Genomic DNA, 17500 nt, shown 5'->3' on the forward strand with positions numbered 1-17500 from the left:
TAGTATTATCATTATTGTTATTACTATTGTTATTATTACTATCATTATCATCATTATTATTTTCACTATCATCATTATCATTTTAAAGTTTAATATTATTGATATTGGTTTTATTATTATATATGTTATATCCTCATAATTATCATTATTGTCATCGTTATCATTATCATTACTATCATTATTTTCATCCTCCTCCTCATTATCATCATCATTATCAACATTATCATCATTATCATTATCATTACTAGTACTGCTACTACCACAATTATAATCAATATTACTATCATTATTACCAGTGCTATTATTATCATCCTTATTGCTAATGTTATCAACACTTTTGTTATTATTGTCACTATTGGTATTACTGTTATTGCTATCATAGTTTTATATCATTATTATTATTGTTATTAGTTATTATTTTTTTGTTATTATTATTATCTATATTATTATTATTATTATTATTATTATCTATATCATTATTATCTATATTATTATTATTATTATTATTATTATTATTATTATTATTATTATTATTATTATCATTATCATCATTATTATTACTATTATATTTTTGTCACTATTATTATTATTATTACTATCATTATTGTTATCATTATTGTGATCCTTATCATTGTTATTTTCATTATCAGATTTACTATTATTAGTTGCATTATCTTGATTATCATCATTACTATTATTAATGGTATCATTATTTCTTATTATTAGTGTCATAATTATTATCATTATCATTATTATCATCATTACAATCAGTGTTATAATCATTATCATTACTGTTATCATTACCATAATCATGGACATCATTATATCACTATAGATATAATCAATAATCATTATCAAATCATTATTAAAATTTTATTGTTATCATTATTATTATTTACATTATTATTGTCCCTTCCATCATTATTATCACCATCATTATCATTATGCCAAATGCTATTATACCATTATCATTGTTATTGATATTTTCATTATTATTAACAATATTGCTGTTGAAATTAGTATTATTCTTATTCTTATGACTAATATCATTATTTTTTTCATTATCATTATTAAAAAGATTATCATTATCATTATTAAAAAGATTATCATTATCATTGATATTATTATCAATATTATTCATATTATCATCATTATCATCTATATTATCATTAGTTTTATCATTGTGTTTATTATCATTATCATTATTATTAGTAGCAGTAGAAGGCGTAGCAGTAATGGCAGCAGTAGTGTTAGTAGTGGCAGAAGTGGAAGTCGTAGTGGTAGTAGCAGTATTAGTTGGTAATAGTAGTAGTAATAGCAGCAGCAGTAGTAGTAGCCGCAGTAGCAGTAGTAGCAGAAGTAGTATTAGTAGTAGTGGTACCAGTAATAATAGTAGCAGAAGTAGTAGTAGTAGTAGTAGTAGTAGCACCAGTTGTAGCTGCAGTAGTATTAGTAGAAGTAGTAGCATAAATAGTAGTAATAGTAACAGCAGCAGTAGTAGTAGTAGCAGTAGCAGTAGTATTAGTAGTTGTAGTAGGAGCAGTATTAATACTAGTAGTAGTAGTTGTATAGAAGTAGTAGTAACAGCAGCAGCAGTAGTAGTAGTAGTAGCAAAAGTAGCAGAAGTAGAGGCAGCAGCAGTAGTAGTACTAGTAGTAGCAGTAGTATTAGTAGTGGTAGTAGGAGCAGTATTAATACTAGTAGCAGTAGTAGTATAGAAGTAGTAGTAACAGCAGCAGCAGTAGTAGTAACAGCAGCAGCAGCAGTAGTAACAGCAGCAGCAGCAGTAGTAGTAACAGCAGAAGCAGCAGTAGTAGTAGTAACAGCAGCAGCAGCAGTAGTAGTAGGAGCAGGAGCAGCAGCAGTAGTAACAGCAGCAGTAGTAGTAGCAGGAGCAACAGTAGTAGTAATAACAGCAGCTGCAGCAGTAATAGTAACAGCAGCAGCAGCAGCAGTAGAAGTAGCAGGAGCAGTAGTAGTAACAGCAGCAGCAGTAGTAGTAGCAGGAGCAGCAGTAGTAGTAACAGCAGCAGCAGTAATAGTAACAGCAGCAGCAGCAGCAGCAGCAGCAGCAGCAGTAGTAGTAGTAGTAGTAGTAGTAGTAGTAGTAGTAGTAGTAGTAGTAGTAGTAGTAGTAGTAGTAGCAGCAGCAGCAGCAGCAGCAGCAGCAGCAGCAGCAGCAGCAGCAGCAGCAGCAGCAGTAGTAGAAGCAGCAGCTGTAATATTAATTTTCTTGTTCTCTCTGAGGCTGAAAGATTCATAGGCAGAGTCCCAACTGTTCACAATTATTTAAAGGTTGAGTTCATATCTACGAACAGCATTGTCATCCATATATTGGAGCCCATTCACAGGAACGATCAGACATTTAATTTTGACACAAAGACAGCTGACTCAATTCTACCCAGAATTTGATGGCGTCTGATGTTGGGCTGGTGTCTGGTGTGGGATATCCAGGCAAAGAGCACTGGTGCCCAAACACAACCCTGTTTCACTCCTGTCTGGATGGAAAAGGCAGATGAAGCAACTTAACCATTCCTTTCATCAAGGAGTGCTCGGACGTTGGTGCTGAGGCAATCTAAACATATCTACGTTCTGTCACACGGTTTTCCTGCAGGTACTAGCAAAGTTTTTCTTAGGAGATGAAGTGCAAAGGAACATGTACTCTGGCCTTGTCCTGCAATTATCTGGCTACGAAAATCATATCAAAGGTGCTATTACCTCAGTGAAAACCATACTGCAACTCTGGTAGAATTTGTTTAGCATTGGGAAGACGTCGTTTGAGGAGGACTTAATCGAGGACTTTCCTAGTAGTGGACAGCAGGGAAATGCCACAGTAGCTTCCTTAATTTATCCGCTTTTTTGAAGATGGTCCCGCAAAAGGAGTTCTTGAAGTCTGTCTTCTCCAAGATGTTCAGGAACATTTTGTCCACTGAATAAGAACAATTATTGCATGATTATGACTGAGCAAGTGTATACTTCACACTGATGTAAATAATATTTTGAAGATATAAATAAAGGTATATAGTCAATATTTCTTTCAGAATTAGAGCTTCAAAATGATACTGATATATAATTCATCGAGCACCTTATCTACAAGACATTAAACTTTTAGTAATTCATGTTGATTTTAAGCACAGATCACAATCTAAAATCTTTAGACAGACAGTGTTTCCCCAGTGACTGCACTGACTGTATCTTTCTATCTGAGTTATTTCTTTACATATAATTTAAATATTTGTGTCTTCTTGAGGTAGTGATCAGATTAAAGGAAATGTCTGCAGTTCCTCAACTAATTCCAAATTCATAAGCAAAAAGGATAATACACCCATGTAATAAATGCTGCATATTTTCCTGTTCATAAGGGATTGATGTTATTTTTTTTTTTTTATACATTCAAATGCTTGAGCATAAAAAGTTAGTGTTGAAGGAATAGGTTTAAACAGTTTGAGCAGATGTTTGGATGTTACAAGTGCAAAATTGAGAAAAACAGACTTCACTAACATATAATCGTAACGCATTTACCAGCCGTCATTTACCATTGCCTTCACCTGTGATAGCAAAGTGGTAACCGGCATCGACTGAGTTACAATCATAAATCGACTCATCCTAACGGTAGCTAGTAGAGAGCTCTATTATAGCAATTCTACCATTCAGGGAGCGCCATACATAATCTTTTCAATTCCTTCAGCCAATCACCAAACATGTAAACAGAACTAGACACACTGAGATTTTAAAAATCATTGTCACATCTAAAACACCATTTTAGCCTATGTAGAAAAAAGATCCATCATGTGGGATGTTAATAGTCTTCTCTGGCTATTTATCGCATACATAGGAACCAATATAAATACTCTTGTATTAATATATCATTATTAACAGCAAACCAAAGAAACAGTCTAAAGAAACAGTCTAAACAGCTTTTATTTATTTATATATATCTCATCATTGTCAGACAAAGAACCGATCCAAACACAGTTTTTAATCATCACCATCTATTGTCAAATAAAGGACATATTTCAAGCTCATTCTTACCCATGTGCTTTGGAGTTTGTTGCCCTTTGCCAAAATGCTGACAGACACAGTTGTTATATTCATTGAACATTGGCATTGCTTGTTTATATATCAGCAAGGCAATTTTTTCTATAGAATTTGCAATAATTCAGAGAACAATTCTTTAAGAATTCACTTAAATAACCAGTCCATGCACTCTGAAGTCTAATTTAGGCCTATGTCTACCTGTAATTTGACGAAAATTCATGTGGATTTTATTCCTGCTTTTTAAATGTGAAATTTGCATTTCTTCGCTATGTCCATATTGTGACATCTGTTTGCCATCATACCAATTATATCAAGTATAAAACCAAACCAAAAACTTTGCTTAAATATTGATTTTGGATGAGATTGCACGTGATGGCATCATCTTCCCAGAAGTTGCCAGTACTCTGACCATTGGTAAATTTTATCTGGGTAACTCTGATGACAAGTTTTTAGTGAATACCACCACTATCTGTTTATCAAGGTAACTATAGATACCAGTGATTTTCCCATCGCAAGAGCATTAGTGAATCCAGCTCCAGATGTCTATATATAACTTCTTTGGAGCATTATTCATTTTTACAATTTGATGTAAACTCTGCATCAACTGCTACATAAAATAGGCATGTTTTCTATCCATAAATTCATTCCCTTAATGTTTAGTTGTTTCTCCCAAACAGTTGATTAGTTTATCAACGTTTAGATAATGAGCAATCATGTGCTACACAGTTTATCTCACTTAGTCACATACACAAAAAAATATACTATTCTCAGTTTTTCTGAACCCCTTTTCTAACATTTCTTGAAAGTCTGAATAAAAGGTTTAAAACTTGTGGGATTCGATTGGAAGAAAGCTTAAAAAGAGGTATTTCACTTTCTAAATTCCCCTTTTACACCAAGCAGCTACTGATTCAATAAAATGGCACCTGAACCTCTTTGAAGTTTTATAGTAAATATATTAAATGGTCACACAGCATTAGCTGACTAAAAAAACCTATGGAAATGAGGCAAAGCAAATACCAGACTGGCAACACCACTTTTTGTATGATTTATCAGATTTCAAGACCACTTTCTCTGATATCAAAGCACTGTATATACAAGTATCCATCTTTTGGTCAATATATCTCTATCATATGTGTATTATAAAATTATTATAAAATTATCACTCATTCATGAATACAAGTTTTCATTCCTCTCAACAAATAATGACTACGCAATCATTATAAGCACCAGTTCTTGATTAATGTTATAGTTATAACCAACAATAAATGGACCTCCCTTACCTAATGTTAAGGTTTCTCCAATTTTTTGAATAAAGAAAGTATAACTTACAATCCATTCAGTTTAACATTCAAGTCTATATTTAATTAGCCATCTTCTGTGACATTTCATAAACCTTGAGTTGGATATATCTACCTACCTGAAAACTAATTGCAGTTTTAACCGAGGTTCATGCTAAATAACACTATAATGTTGTCACAGGCGATAATATAAAAAAATCCTCTCAGAATAGCAATATTAATCTTTAGGATTTTTGGTGGACGAGCAGAAATCTGCACAATTGTCTAGGAATACTTGATGACTTATCAGTCTATTAAGACAGCTGGTGTACAGTGCTTTTAAGTATGAACATCCAAATACTATGTTTGCAAGAGGGACAATGAAGGGAAGAACATAGAAAACACATGAATATGCTGAAGGTCTTTTCACTTTATTGCCCTGAAGAAGCAATAACGCAAAGAGGCCTTTGGCATATTCATGCTTTCTTGTTCTTCCCTTCGTTGTTCCTTTTGCATTTGTTTGACATGAATCCCACACATCCCAAGACCATCTGCTACCACAATGAAATTCTTCTTAGCTTCCCAAAACAAATTCATACATTTTTTGTGTTTTCTCATCTCTTTCATTAATCATTGTTGTTATTTTATAGAAGGGACACAATGGCCTTTTAATTTCTCTAATTGGAGAAAACAAAAGTAATATCATATCTAAGAAGCATCTAACAGGACCGTCACTTTCAAAGGTCTACTTTCTTGACAAAAACTAGTTTCACAAAAATTTAACTGGTTTTTAATCTAAACAGTTTAAAAAGATATTTGGGGTATTTCTTAAAAATGTGTGTAGAAGATCACATTAAACCATCTAACTGAATGATGAACTTTCTAGTAAAACTAGATCACCATCTGTACAACTTAATTGACAATTTATTTTTAAACCTGTTTTATTTTGTACCAATATCATCAGTGGAAGTTTTATATAAGTGATGATAAAAAGATATATTAAACATTGGTCATTAACCCTATCACTGAAGGGGCTAGAATTTTCTGTGATGTAAACATTACACGACAGATAAAACCTTCTGGCTGGGTTTGTGCTGATAACAGTTGGCCTGCCCACTTGCTCAGTAGAGCAAAGCATGATGCCATATGACATAATACCCAAATACATCCTGACGGCTATTCCCATACCCGTCACTGACGGGGTAAAGACAAATACTCTAGACAGTATGTCCTTTACAAAAGGCAGCTTTTATTGTCCATATGATTAAAGTGTTATTATTCAGCTAATAGTTCTGCTCAACAAGGAAGAACAATGAAACACTTTCATAGTTAGCTGTACCCATTTATTTGAGCACACCAGGACATATTTGACTACAAATCGTATATAGTAACAATGACTATTGATAATAATGGTAATCAAGAGGGAATAGTTATAAAGCAAAGAAACAAACTCCTCACAAACAAGATGCCATTGGACTGGCATAAAACTAAACACTAAAATGGAAGGAGCAAACATGGCGTGGCTTTCAAAGGGCATCACAACAACATTTGTAAGGAGCTTGCCAGTTACCTTTATTTTCATTAAAAACTGTGATGTTCAATACGTCTGCTACTCTGTATAAGCACCAACTACGGCAATAAAAACACAAACAAGAGAAACGCTTCTTACAAAAAAAATCAAATAATTTTACTCCATCAGTTTGAGGTGCATATCAAGTGTAAGATAATAATGCACAGAGCTTGTATTGAGGATCATAAACAAAGGAAACCCCCATAGCTCAATCAATATAAAGACACTGATGTAAGGACAGACAAGTTCCTACAAGAGGCATTTTCCCCATAAGAATCCCAAGTGGTAAGTGAGCTGTTTTTACATTTGAAGTTATGATAATAAGAGTAATAGCACACATGCTAACACAATTGCCCTAGAGGTAAGTATCATTCATACACACACATACAAACAAGGCTACCTCATTTTTTGTCCATTTCTCATAGCCACTACAAATGTTGCAGTAATTATTAATTTAATACGCTTGGTACAAAAGGCTTGAAAGCCCATCTATATGTTAAGTCCAAGTGCATAATAACATGGGATCAAAGAATCCTTGGCTCACATGTCACTTGCAGTAAGGCATCACTTCGACTGGGCCAACAGACCTTGAGGAGGCTGCGCCAGTTAACACACAATCCCACAAACCATTCCGAGCAAAAGTTTTTGTTTCAGTGGCCTGCCCAGGTGGTACTTGGAGAAGTGGCGTGGCATGGAGAGTTAAGGCCATTTGTTGACCCAGGAGGGCGATGTCCGGATCTGAAGATACGCACAGCAAGTGGCTGCGAGGGTCAGAAGTGGGCATCATATATTTGTTACACAGGTTAAACTTATTCTTCTTTACCCTTCAGTTAACTAGAGCAAGTACACTTCATGTAGTGGATCTGCCCTTTAAGGAACACCACAATTTTTTTTCTTATTTTTTTCAAGGACGCAGTATATGAGTTCTGCCCAACAAGACCTTGTGCCAAGGCATCCGTCAGGTAAGTTTTCCCTACATACTAGACGACATATGATGAGACAGTGAAGTGATGGATGAGGATGCCAAGTTGATGGGATGATGGTGACACATGAGATATGACTATGAAAGTAATGATTATGACGTGATGACAGTAGTGAAATGATGAGGTAATGCTAGACACAAGTGGCGGGACCTCCAGCAACAACAGTTTCTACAGCCCCCCACGCAGACACAAACACACAACACAGCAGAGCCAACCAACACAACTCAAAAATTCCAGCATGATCACTGCAGACAGATCCCCTGTCAAAAATATTACAGTAACCCTAGTATACAAATGTGCCTATTTCCAAATATATTCATAGAAGAAAAAGGAAAAATCAAAACTTGTTAACTCCTGACATGACCATAACACCCTATGATCCAAGTCATCTAACGACTCTTTTCACTTCCTTTCTTCCTTCATTGTTAGCGACCTAAGCTGGGGTGAGGTGGGGCTCGACTGTTGGCCGTCTAGTGGTGTCTTCATATCTTCTGGATTTTTTCACCCTTAATGACGGGGTTGTTCCGCCTGATCTCTTCCGCTCCATGTTCACGGTAGTCAAACGTGCAGTGGTGTTCATTACTGTAGCGATGCACTGAGCAGAAAAGGCCTCCACACCTGCATGTAAAACCTGTCAGAAAGAAATTCACAATCAATATTATGATCTCCAAGCTTAAACTATATTATTACCTTCACTTCCATTATGATCCCCATAATTTTCACTTCGAACATTATGCTATCAATACTTGCAATTGGGTCCTTGGATGAAGCATGACATGAAAGAGTAAAGTATAATGGCAAAAACTTTTCTCCGTTGTTTGAAGTCACTTTTAATTTACTAATTAAAATAGTGTATTGTTAAATTAATGATTCAAACTTGAGCTGACCAAATACATGATGAAATGAATGAAATGAAATTTCAATGAATCATTTAAATGGTCTTCAGTTTTTTTCTGAACAAAGAGTACACCGAGGAAACCTTGTGGTATACTCGTAAAAACCTTGTCATGAGAATATAGGATATCTCATTTCAAAGCTTTATACTAAACTACATATACACATGCATTTTTACTATCCTACACACACACACACACTAATCTGAAGTATTTTCTTCCCTCCCAGATGATACAGCACCCCTGAAACCATCACTATTTCTCCCATATTTCTATTTCCCCCAGAGAATTCAAAAGCACTCCCTTATCAAATGGAAATCTTAACAGTGCTTGTTTTTCTTTCCTTTTATTGACTTTGCATACATGCAAAAATGATGTGTTTACTACTAGAAGGTCTTACATTCAGTGATTCAGGTCAGAAGTGGAAAAACCCATCTTGACATAATGACATGACACTGTTAAAAATAACCCAATCAATTTACTACTAACATTGTATGGCAGTTAATATTTCCATTTCCTACCAGAACATTAGAACTCTCATTCAGATACAACCCTACACCCACTGTATAATGAAGTTTCAAATGAAGAAATCTACACAAGTCTCCCCGTAAACTAATGCTCAGACATTCCAAGTATTTATTTTTGGAACAGGCAATATTTGTCAAGTCACATCCTTGTTTCTAATATTACACTGTCTGTGCATTTAGTTGTTTGGTTCTACACCAGATCTATTTACTTACATCTACTCACATTACCAAAGTCCATCCGGTCACCAACAAAATGATCAATTTAAAGGCTATTACCGTCAACTTAGTAACACTTTAAAAGATGCTGACAAATGCCCAAACCTTTAATGGACGTCTTCTTCTTTAAATCATTCCATACATTTTCCATTCTTCTTTCCTTTTCAAGTCTTCCTTGTTTAAATTTTTGTTTATTATAATCAGTGCACTGACAAGCACGTGCTTTTTAAGGTCATAATGTATTTGACATCAAAGGTTTGTTTCTGAAGTTGGGAGGGATGCAATATTCTTGACAAGAATTTTGAAAGATAATATTTCATTATCTTTTTTCTTTAATAAAGACTACCTTTATGTTCTACTAGCTTACATGGTACACAAAGCTAATTTGAAGTAAATTATACCTACATTTTCCTATTACTTCTGGTATTTTCAATAAACAATTTATGTATTCCCAAATCTACTTCAACTGACTGACTGCAGTACCCCACTTGCCAAACAGAAAGATAGGCAGGATCTCTTCAATGTGACCAGTATATGGTAAGTCTTTTTGCAATTTGCAAGTGTCCTTAAAAAGTAATAGCATCCCTGGTTGTCCAATCACCAGGATACCTGTTCTCTTTTGAAGAATTTCCTTCACTCTGAGCAAAATCTTCAATACCCACCCACTGGTATGCATCTCTGAACAGAGTTCATTGTGACAAAAGGACAAAAGTTATAAATGAGAATGTGTAATTTTCCAATGCAAGAGATGTTACAAATTAGTTTTCATTAAATCTTCATCAGAATTCTAATTAATCTAAAGAAGATTCAATAAAAAAAATGCCAAAAATACATCTCCAGCATTATGTAGTTGCCCGATTCTCTTTTATATCTTTTACTTGTATGCATCCATTCTCAACTCCACTGCATGTGTCTTCTAACTATTCTACTACACTACTGTCTAATCTACCATTCTTATTTCTCCTCAGGATGATCTTACCTGTGAGGCCAACCTTCTTCTTGCACATCTGACACTTGTTCTTCTTCTTCTTGGCTCCATCCTTGTCCGGACTGTTGGCATCAATGTCTGCTTCTGCACCATCCGCAGCCGATGCTCCTGCATCCTCTGTGGTTTCACACTTTTCTGGGGTTCCTGGTACACCTGCCACCTGGAAAGGAACCTGTGATTTAGTTGAATGTTGCAAAAAAGTGTGATGCACATCAAGACAAACATTTAACTCCTTTTATTCCCAACCTTAAAATATACCTTTATCTACATACATACAAATAGCCAGAAACATGTGGATCTAAGCAACAAAGCAAATATCATACTAAGCAATCTTTTATAGTGAAAAAACAATGTTTACATGTATTCAGTAAGAGGAAAAAAAAGTAAAAATCTATATTTCTGCACCCAATGCAAAAGAACAAAAGATTTTACATTTTAAATCCTTCCAAAAGAATCTTACTAAGTATTAAGTACATGTGCATAACTTTAATAATCTTATAAAGATTCTAACATAGTAAGTCTGAGAAAATTCAGATGGCATTTTAGCATCATATCTATAATCTTACTTTTAAAAATAATTCTTTAGTTTGAATTTGCCCATTTGAGCGGTAAGTGCTTATATCAGAAAAAGTAGTATATGGCATTTGCTATTCCTCCTTTTTCTATTATTTTAAACATTAAAAACACCATTTTCAGTACCAATTTTGTCATTTTAAAAGCTGTTTCTCTTTAGCACATCAGCAGAAATATGCCCTTTGAATTTTATTTCTTGATTTTTAGTGTTCTCCTTCAGGAAAAATTTCCCTACAAATAATATTCTATAGATCCTGCCTGCCATGTACTATACAACCAATTAAAAAGTTTATTTAATTTGAATAGAATCTTAAAAACTGTGGCTGAAAGTGTCTATTAAATGTAAATATTCTTTGTTTCTCTTTTTCATTACACAAGGTAGCATAATACAAAGTGAAATCAAACCACAATCAAACTAAATAAAGACACTGACTCTTTCCTGAAGCCAAACTCTGAAAAACTGTCATCCACAAACCTGTGTTAGGGTGGGCACGGTCGGCTGGCCTGTGGTTGTGACGACAGTGGCAGCCTGATGGAGGGTAGAAGCTGGGGGTGCTGGAGATGCTGAGGTAGGGGCTACAGAGGCTGTGGGAGAAGTCACTGTAGAAGGTGGTTGCTGCTTCTTTTTGAGTGTGTCCTTATAACACTTAGAGCAGAGTCCATCTGTGTTTGGGGATCCAAAGAATCCACAACCCATGCGACAAAGGATAGGACCAGTCTCAAGCTGATTGCTCTCGCGCTCCATCCTCCGGTCAATCTGGAAAGGATGACAGGCGGTTAGTTGTGACTGGCGTAAGAAGTTACAATATAAATCAAACATTAGTATGCCAAACAACCTTTGACAGGATCAAGAAACAAACAAAAAACAATAATAAGAAACCATACTGAAGGTATAGCTATCCAACAGTCTAAATTTGCACACGACAAGTACAGGCAAACTCCATTACCAGTAGTGAAAGCTAATAGGAAAACTGCAGCGCAGAGCAGAGCAAGTACAATTCCGGTACACATCACCCAATACTAGCTCATCAAGTCACTGTATGCCCAATCAGTGCGTAACCAATTAGGACAAGAAATGTTGCGTCATTTGATCCAACAAAAACATTCCCCTGGGTACATTATTAATTATTAGGTTGTGGATAAGATTTTGTATGACTAACATGTGTTTTGAAAGAAGACTTCCTGTGTGTTATGAAAATATGTATTAATAATCCAATTTCAATAATTTAAGGCCTCGCATAGCAGAAAGAACATTATAATGTTTTTAATCACACATTTCAAATAAAAGAATAAAGCAATCCACGTATGTGTAATGGTTATTTGTCTGAACTTGGGGCATTTCACAGCAAATAATATCAATATTTATTCTTTCATTATTCATATGATTTGAAACAAAAAGTGAATATCATAAATAAAAATAAACATACTACGTGGTGCTTAATTTAATAAGGTGGGAAAATTCTTGCATAATCAATATCTCCAAGTTTGAAAATTAAGATTTGCCATCGTTCATTAGTAACATTCATTTAGATAACTCGAATTCACTATGTCAAAGAGAGGACGTATTTTGTAATCTCACAAAATAAGCCTAATTATGAGACTGAATGCTAACATCTTTAGCAAACTGTTCTTGCTTATTTACATCTATACCTGGATATGCCAACCCCTCTTCTGAGCACTGTATAAGATACTTCTTCACTATTTCTGATACTTGTGTTGTTTTGACTATGTGAATCAAGGGCAAAACTTTGTCAATTAAATAACCCAAAAAATTAACTAGTTCTTCCTAGTAAACAAGCATCTTTCATATCAACAACAAACCAGGTGTTTGTGTTTTGGGATTAGGATCTGCAGTAAGCTATGGAGCCAGACACTGTATCGCAAACATGGTCTTACAAGCATGGTCTCGCTTTTGGTCATCCTGGGCCACTCCATACGCACAACACAAGGAGTAACAGTGGCTCTCCTTGATGTAAATGTAAAACGTACCTGTTGCTCTCCTCCTGCCAGAGTTGTGGGTAGGGATGGGGTGGGCAGCCGACAGCAGCCGCCTCACTCCGCTGGATAAAAGACTGTGGGCTTAGATGCCTCCTCCTCCAACTTCACCTCTCACACAGCAAGCTCTGCTCACTGTTGCGACCACTCTGGTACAGATGATCTCTCTCACGTCTCTTGATAAGAGTTCTTCTGTCAGTTCCTGAGTAATGCTCTCCGTTTAGCCTTGTGTAACCTGGAAATGAGACAAGAAAGTTTATCAATTGGCTCTGAGTGAAATTATAAAAAGTACAAAATTTAAAAAAAAGTAAATTACCATCACTTAAAAAGTAGAACAAGAGCACATACATGAAAACACACTCTCCTGAGCATTATCATATGATAAGCTATCTTTCATCACGGTTTACTTATATTCAATGGCTATAAAAGGCAAAGTTACATGAATGAACACCTGCACTTTCCAGAGATGTGTTAGCTGATTTCTTGCGTATCTTTATGTAATTTAATTTTTTTGTGTGTGTTCTTCAGCCTTGCAAGCCAATCTCTGTTTTAGAACACATGGAGGAGTGTAAGAGTTAAGTTTTCTGAGCATTTTCCTTATCATTTTAGAACACAAATATGTAAAATGAAACTCTGTTTACTCATCATTAATTTACTGATCAAAAGGTTAGAAATTATTTGACTGCTTGACAGGGATAGAAAACAATATCTCTGGCTAGAGGTTGGAGCTGCTCGTGTTCTACTTTTAGTTTTGTACGTTTTATTCCTTATTGCTAACTTGCAAATACATTCCCGTGTATACTTTCATTCAATATACTTGTTTTACTATACTACTTCCTTGAAGTAATAATCCTGAGAGTAAATGGTCAACCTATGTAAGAATATCCAATAATCCACATATGTAGTTGAAGTTCTTCAGTCAATGGAGGAAAAGGAAATAATTTTACCCCTAATAGACACAATGAGCTGAGCCTTTCAAACAGAATCTAGATGAATTATCATATTTAAGCTGCCAACAGACCTTGAAAGAGAAAGTGTTTGCGACAACCCCTTTCACTTTTTTTCTCGAAGTTTAGAACCTTTGACAACCGTGAAACTATATCAAAGCATCTGTCTCGGATTTCTCGCCTACAGGTAGAGATATTACATAAAAAAAAGATGAAGGGAAAAGGAAGAAAAGTCCTTCGAAATGGAATAAACAGAATTCCAGCAACAATATGCATGGACTCGCTTTCTCAGTCTACGTGATTTAGGTCCGTTTTCTCTCCGTGTATTTTCTACTTTCATTCATACTCCTTAGCGGGGGGGACTGCGCTATTTTTACAACTAGTTCTTCTATACCGATTCTCATCTAGTCATCGGTTTCCTAATAAAAAAAAAACGAAAGCTCGTAATATCCAGCCAAATAACGCCTCCGATAAGCGCAGGTAAAAGTGTCCAGCTATTGGCGCGTTTAACGGTACTGTGGAGGTGGGGGAGGAGAGGGTTGAGAAAGTAGGCCACCGTTCTACTTTCCGAAGGCCCGAGGCTAATTGTAATGTCGGACTCTCATTTTAATTTCACGATGATCTGCTTGTGTTTCTGTGGTCTCCCACCCTAATTCATGGCCCTCGGCTGGCTGAAACGGCCACGGGGAGAGAGGCCAGTCCGATTCACGTTCTCCGAGCGGATGACGTGTGGGAGCTCCATTGCGCTGGCCTTGGCGCCGATGCCGATGGTGAATGTGAAGACAAAAACGCGTCAACCGCAATCATCTCACGAATAATTCGGCGTCTACTCGTGTGTTTTCTTTTTCTCTCTGCGCGAGTAAAGGTCCGTCCTGAAAACGAATCCATTCTTCGTTCAATCGAATCGAAGATGACTTCCGGACGAACCACGCAGCGATGCATCTTCTCCATTATGGTTCGGAGCCTCTTCCGGTCCGCTCTCGGTACAGGATATTACGTATAAGGAAAGACAGACAGAAATATGCATTAGCAAGACAACCGTAATACCCCACGACTCCTACATGGCGATGCGGACCTGGCTCTCTGCGGATGCAAGTAGCACAGCTCGCGAGCCTCGACGCGCGTCAAAGCCGAGAAAAATAAGTCTCGTTCAAAACACAGAGGCTGCAAGGCTTTCATCGCCGCACATAAAGGTGGGGTGACGAAACGCAGGCCCATGTCCCGTCGCTGGTCGTGGCTCAGTGACCACGCCCTCTGTTACCAAGCTACATCACACAACTATCCCCTTTAAGGGCAGCCAACCTACCCCCGCCCAACATTAAACACATCTCTACTCGCTACTACCACGACTCCCACAACCGTAGGTAAGCCCCACCTACACCCACGCCCATCAACGCTATGCAGCGCCTCCATTCATAAATCCCTCCTCTCTGGAAGCTGTTGCAATGCAGAACGCCGCCCACGCACACCAAGGAAACAAACGATGGCACAGGCGGCTTTAAACGTAGCGTGTGGATACGGCGCACACGCATGTACAACTGATGTAACACAAAAGCCAGATAGGGCGGAAGAGTAAAGGTGCTCGCGCTGCCGCCTCGAAATGTCTCCGGCGACTGACGGGCCTTGGCGCCGGGTCAAAGGTCAAGAACGTTCTAGGACGACTGGCAGGAAAGTGAGAAGCAGGAGACGAAGAACGGTGGGAGGAACGTAGGGTGTGTGTGTGTGTGTGTGTGTGTGTGTGTGTGTGTGTGTGTGTGTGTGTGTGTGTGTGTGTGTGTGTGTGTGTGTGTGTGTGTGTGTGTGTACTTGACAGCAAGTACGTATTGCATCATTCACGTATGAAAATGAAATGCCTAAGGTACTACCAAACAGACAGACAAAGAGCTTTATTTTTAAACAAATATAAGAAAGAGGCAAAGAGAAACAGGAAGAGGGAGGGAAGGAGGGTAGGAAGGAAGGAAGGAAGGAAGGAAGGAAGGAAGGAAGGAAGGAGGGAGGGGAGGGAGAGAGAGTAAGAGTGAGTGAGAGAGAGAGTAAGAGGGAGTATGAGAGAGAGAGAGTAAGAGTGAGAGGGAGAGGGAGAGAGAGAGTGTAAGAGTGAGTGTGAGAGAGAGAGAGAGAGAGAGAGAGAGAGAGAGAGAGAGAGAGAGAGAGAGAGAGAGAGAGAGAGAGAGAGAGAGAGAGAGAGAGAGAGAGAGAGAGAGAGAGAGAGAGAGAGAGAGAGAGAGAGAGAGAGAGAGAGAGAGAGAGAGAGAGAGAGAGAGAGAGAGAGAGAGAGAGAGAACGAGAAAGAGAGGGGAGAGAACAAGAGAGAAAGAGAAAGAGAGAGAGAAAGAGAATGACAGCCTGACAGACGAGGGGTAGGAGGTAGTTGTTTGTATGTCGTGTGTGTCGCAAGATCACAAGATAACCAACCATGTTATCAAAGGAAAAAAAAAAAATCCCAAACGAACTCGTCCTCTCCTAAGCATGAACCAAAAAAAAAGCCCTAAATAATTCCAGCAAATGACGCCACGCACGCATAACCGATCCGATCTGCACGTACCAATGCCACATGTAAAAAGCAAAACCTTAAAAATTGAATAAATACATAACATTATCGCTTATTAATGATAACGTGCGACCGAACCCCGGTGCCAGCTGATTAGTTCACCCACCATAACACTGATAAAAAGACCCGAGTTTGATAGCCACCAGTCTCGGTAATCGATCGAATGTCAACGCTGATTAGTTATATACATTGTGTATAAACAATTACACAATTCACCTGGAAAAAAAACCCGGGCCGCCTGTTACTCAAACCACCCTAATCAAACAATACAAACAGACACACGAACGCACGCATATCCACTTACTAACCCGCACGAGAAAGCGACACCCGCGAACGCCCAAACACGGCGGCGTACCACGTGACACCGGCCAACATCATCATCTACATTACTACTCTACGATATTCCGAGGAGGAGGAGGCTGCAGGCTGCCTCTACGACGGGTCCGTTCCTCAGCCCCACCCTCGTCAGCTTAATATCAATCCCGGGAAAGATACTCGGCAACACGGGCTTTCGAAGGCAGAAAAGACGCCTTATATAACCTTCAATCCGCTTTTTTTTTTCCTTGGGTCCAAAGTCTAACCTTGCCGCTGCAACCCCTGGCCCCGGCGCCGCTGCTGTTATTCCGAGCATCCGTGGACGCGGGAGGCGAGAGCGCCCGAGAGAGGGGGACGGCGATGACATACAGAGCCCCCCCCCCCCCTTTCGCCGGAGCGTTAGAGCAAGCCGATATTACGAGACGTTTGACCGCCTGACGTTGCGTCGGCGCCCGCACGTCGTTCGCGCTGCCGAGCCAGCGAGGGAAAAACTTATGCAAGAGTTTGTCAAGCAGCCAACCACGAAGAACAACCGCAGTTGCTAAACGCCTTGCTTGAGCAAGAGAGAAGAGAACCGAGACGGAAGATGATGACGGCTGACGATGATAATGATGACGAGGACAGGTG

General features: G+C 37.8%; 2 protein-coding genes across 14 annotated transcripts in view; both read right to left on the minus strand.

The window, feature by feature from the left end:
• The window catches only part of LOC113806446 (heme-binding protein 1), a 15240-nt gene extending 11335 nt beyond the window's left edge, over window positions 1-3905 (minus strand). The window contains exon 1 of the mRNA XM_070117126.1: window positions 2719-3905. The gene's annotated coding sequence lies outside the window, so the exon portion shown is untranslated. The remainder of the gene's footprint in view (window positions 1-2718) is intronic.
• Window positions 3906-6641: 2736 nt separating this feature from the next.
• drn (doctor no) overlaps window positions 6642-17500 on the minus strand; it is a 120177-nt gene continuing 109318 nt past the window's right edge. For all 13 annotated transcript variants that reach the window (XM_070117127.1, XM_070117131.1, XM_070117130.1 and 10 more), the window contains 4 exons: window positions 13055-13295; window positions 11541-11822; window positions 10484-10652; window positions 6642-8499 (listed from right to left, as the gene is read on the minus strand). In XM_070117127.1, coding sequence (XP_069973228.1) covers window positions 8351-8499; window positions 10484-10652; window positions 11541-11810 — 588 coding nt within the window. In that variant the 5' untranslated portion in view covers window positions 11811-11822; window positions 13055-13295 and the 3' untranslated portion in view covers window positions 6642-8350. The remainder of the gene's footprint in view (window positions 8500-10483; window positions 10653-11540; window positions 11823-13054; window positions 13296-17500) is intronic.

This window comes from Penaeus vannamei, chromosome 39 (genome assembly GCF_042767895.1).
Source record: "Penaeus vannamei isolate JL-2024 chromosome 39, ASM4276789v1, whole genome shotgun sequence".
Classification (NCBI taxonomy): Eukaryota; Metazoa; Arthropoda; class Malacostraca; order Decapoda; family Penaeidae; genus Penaeus; species Penaeus vannamei.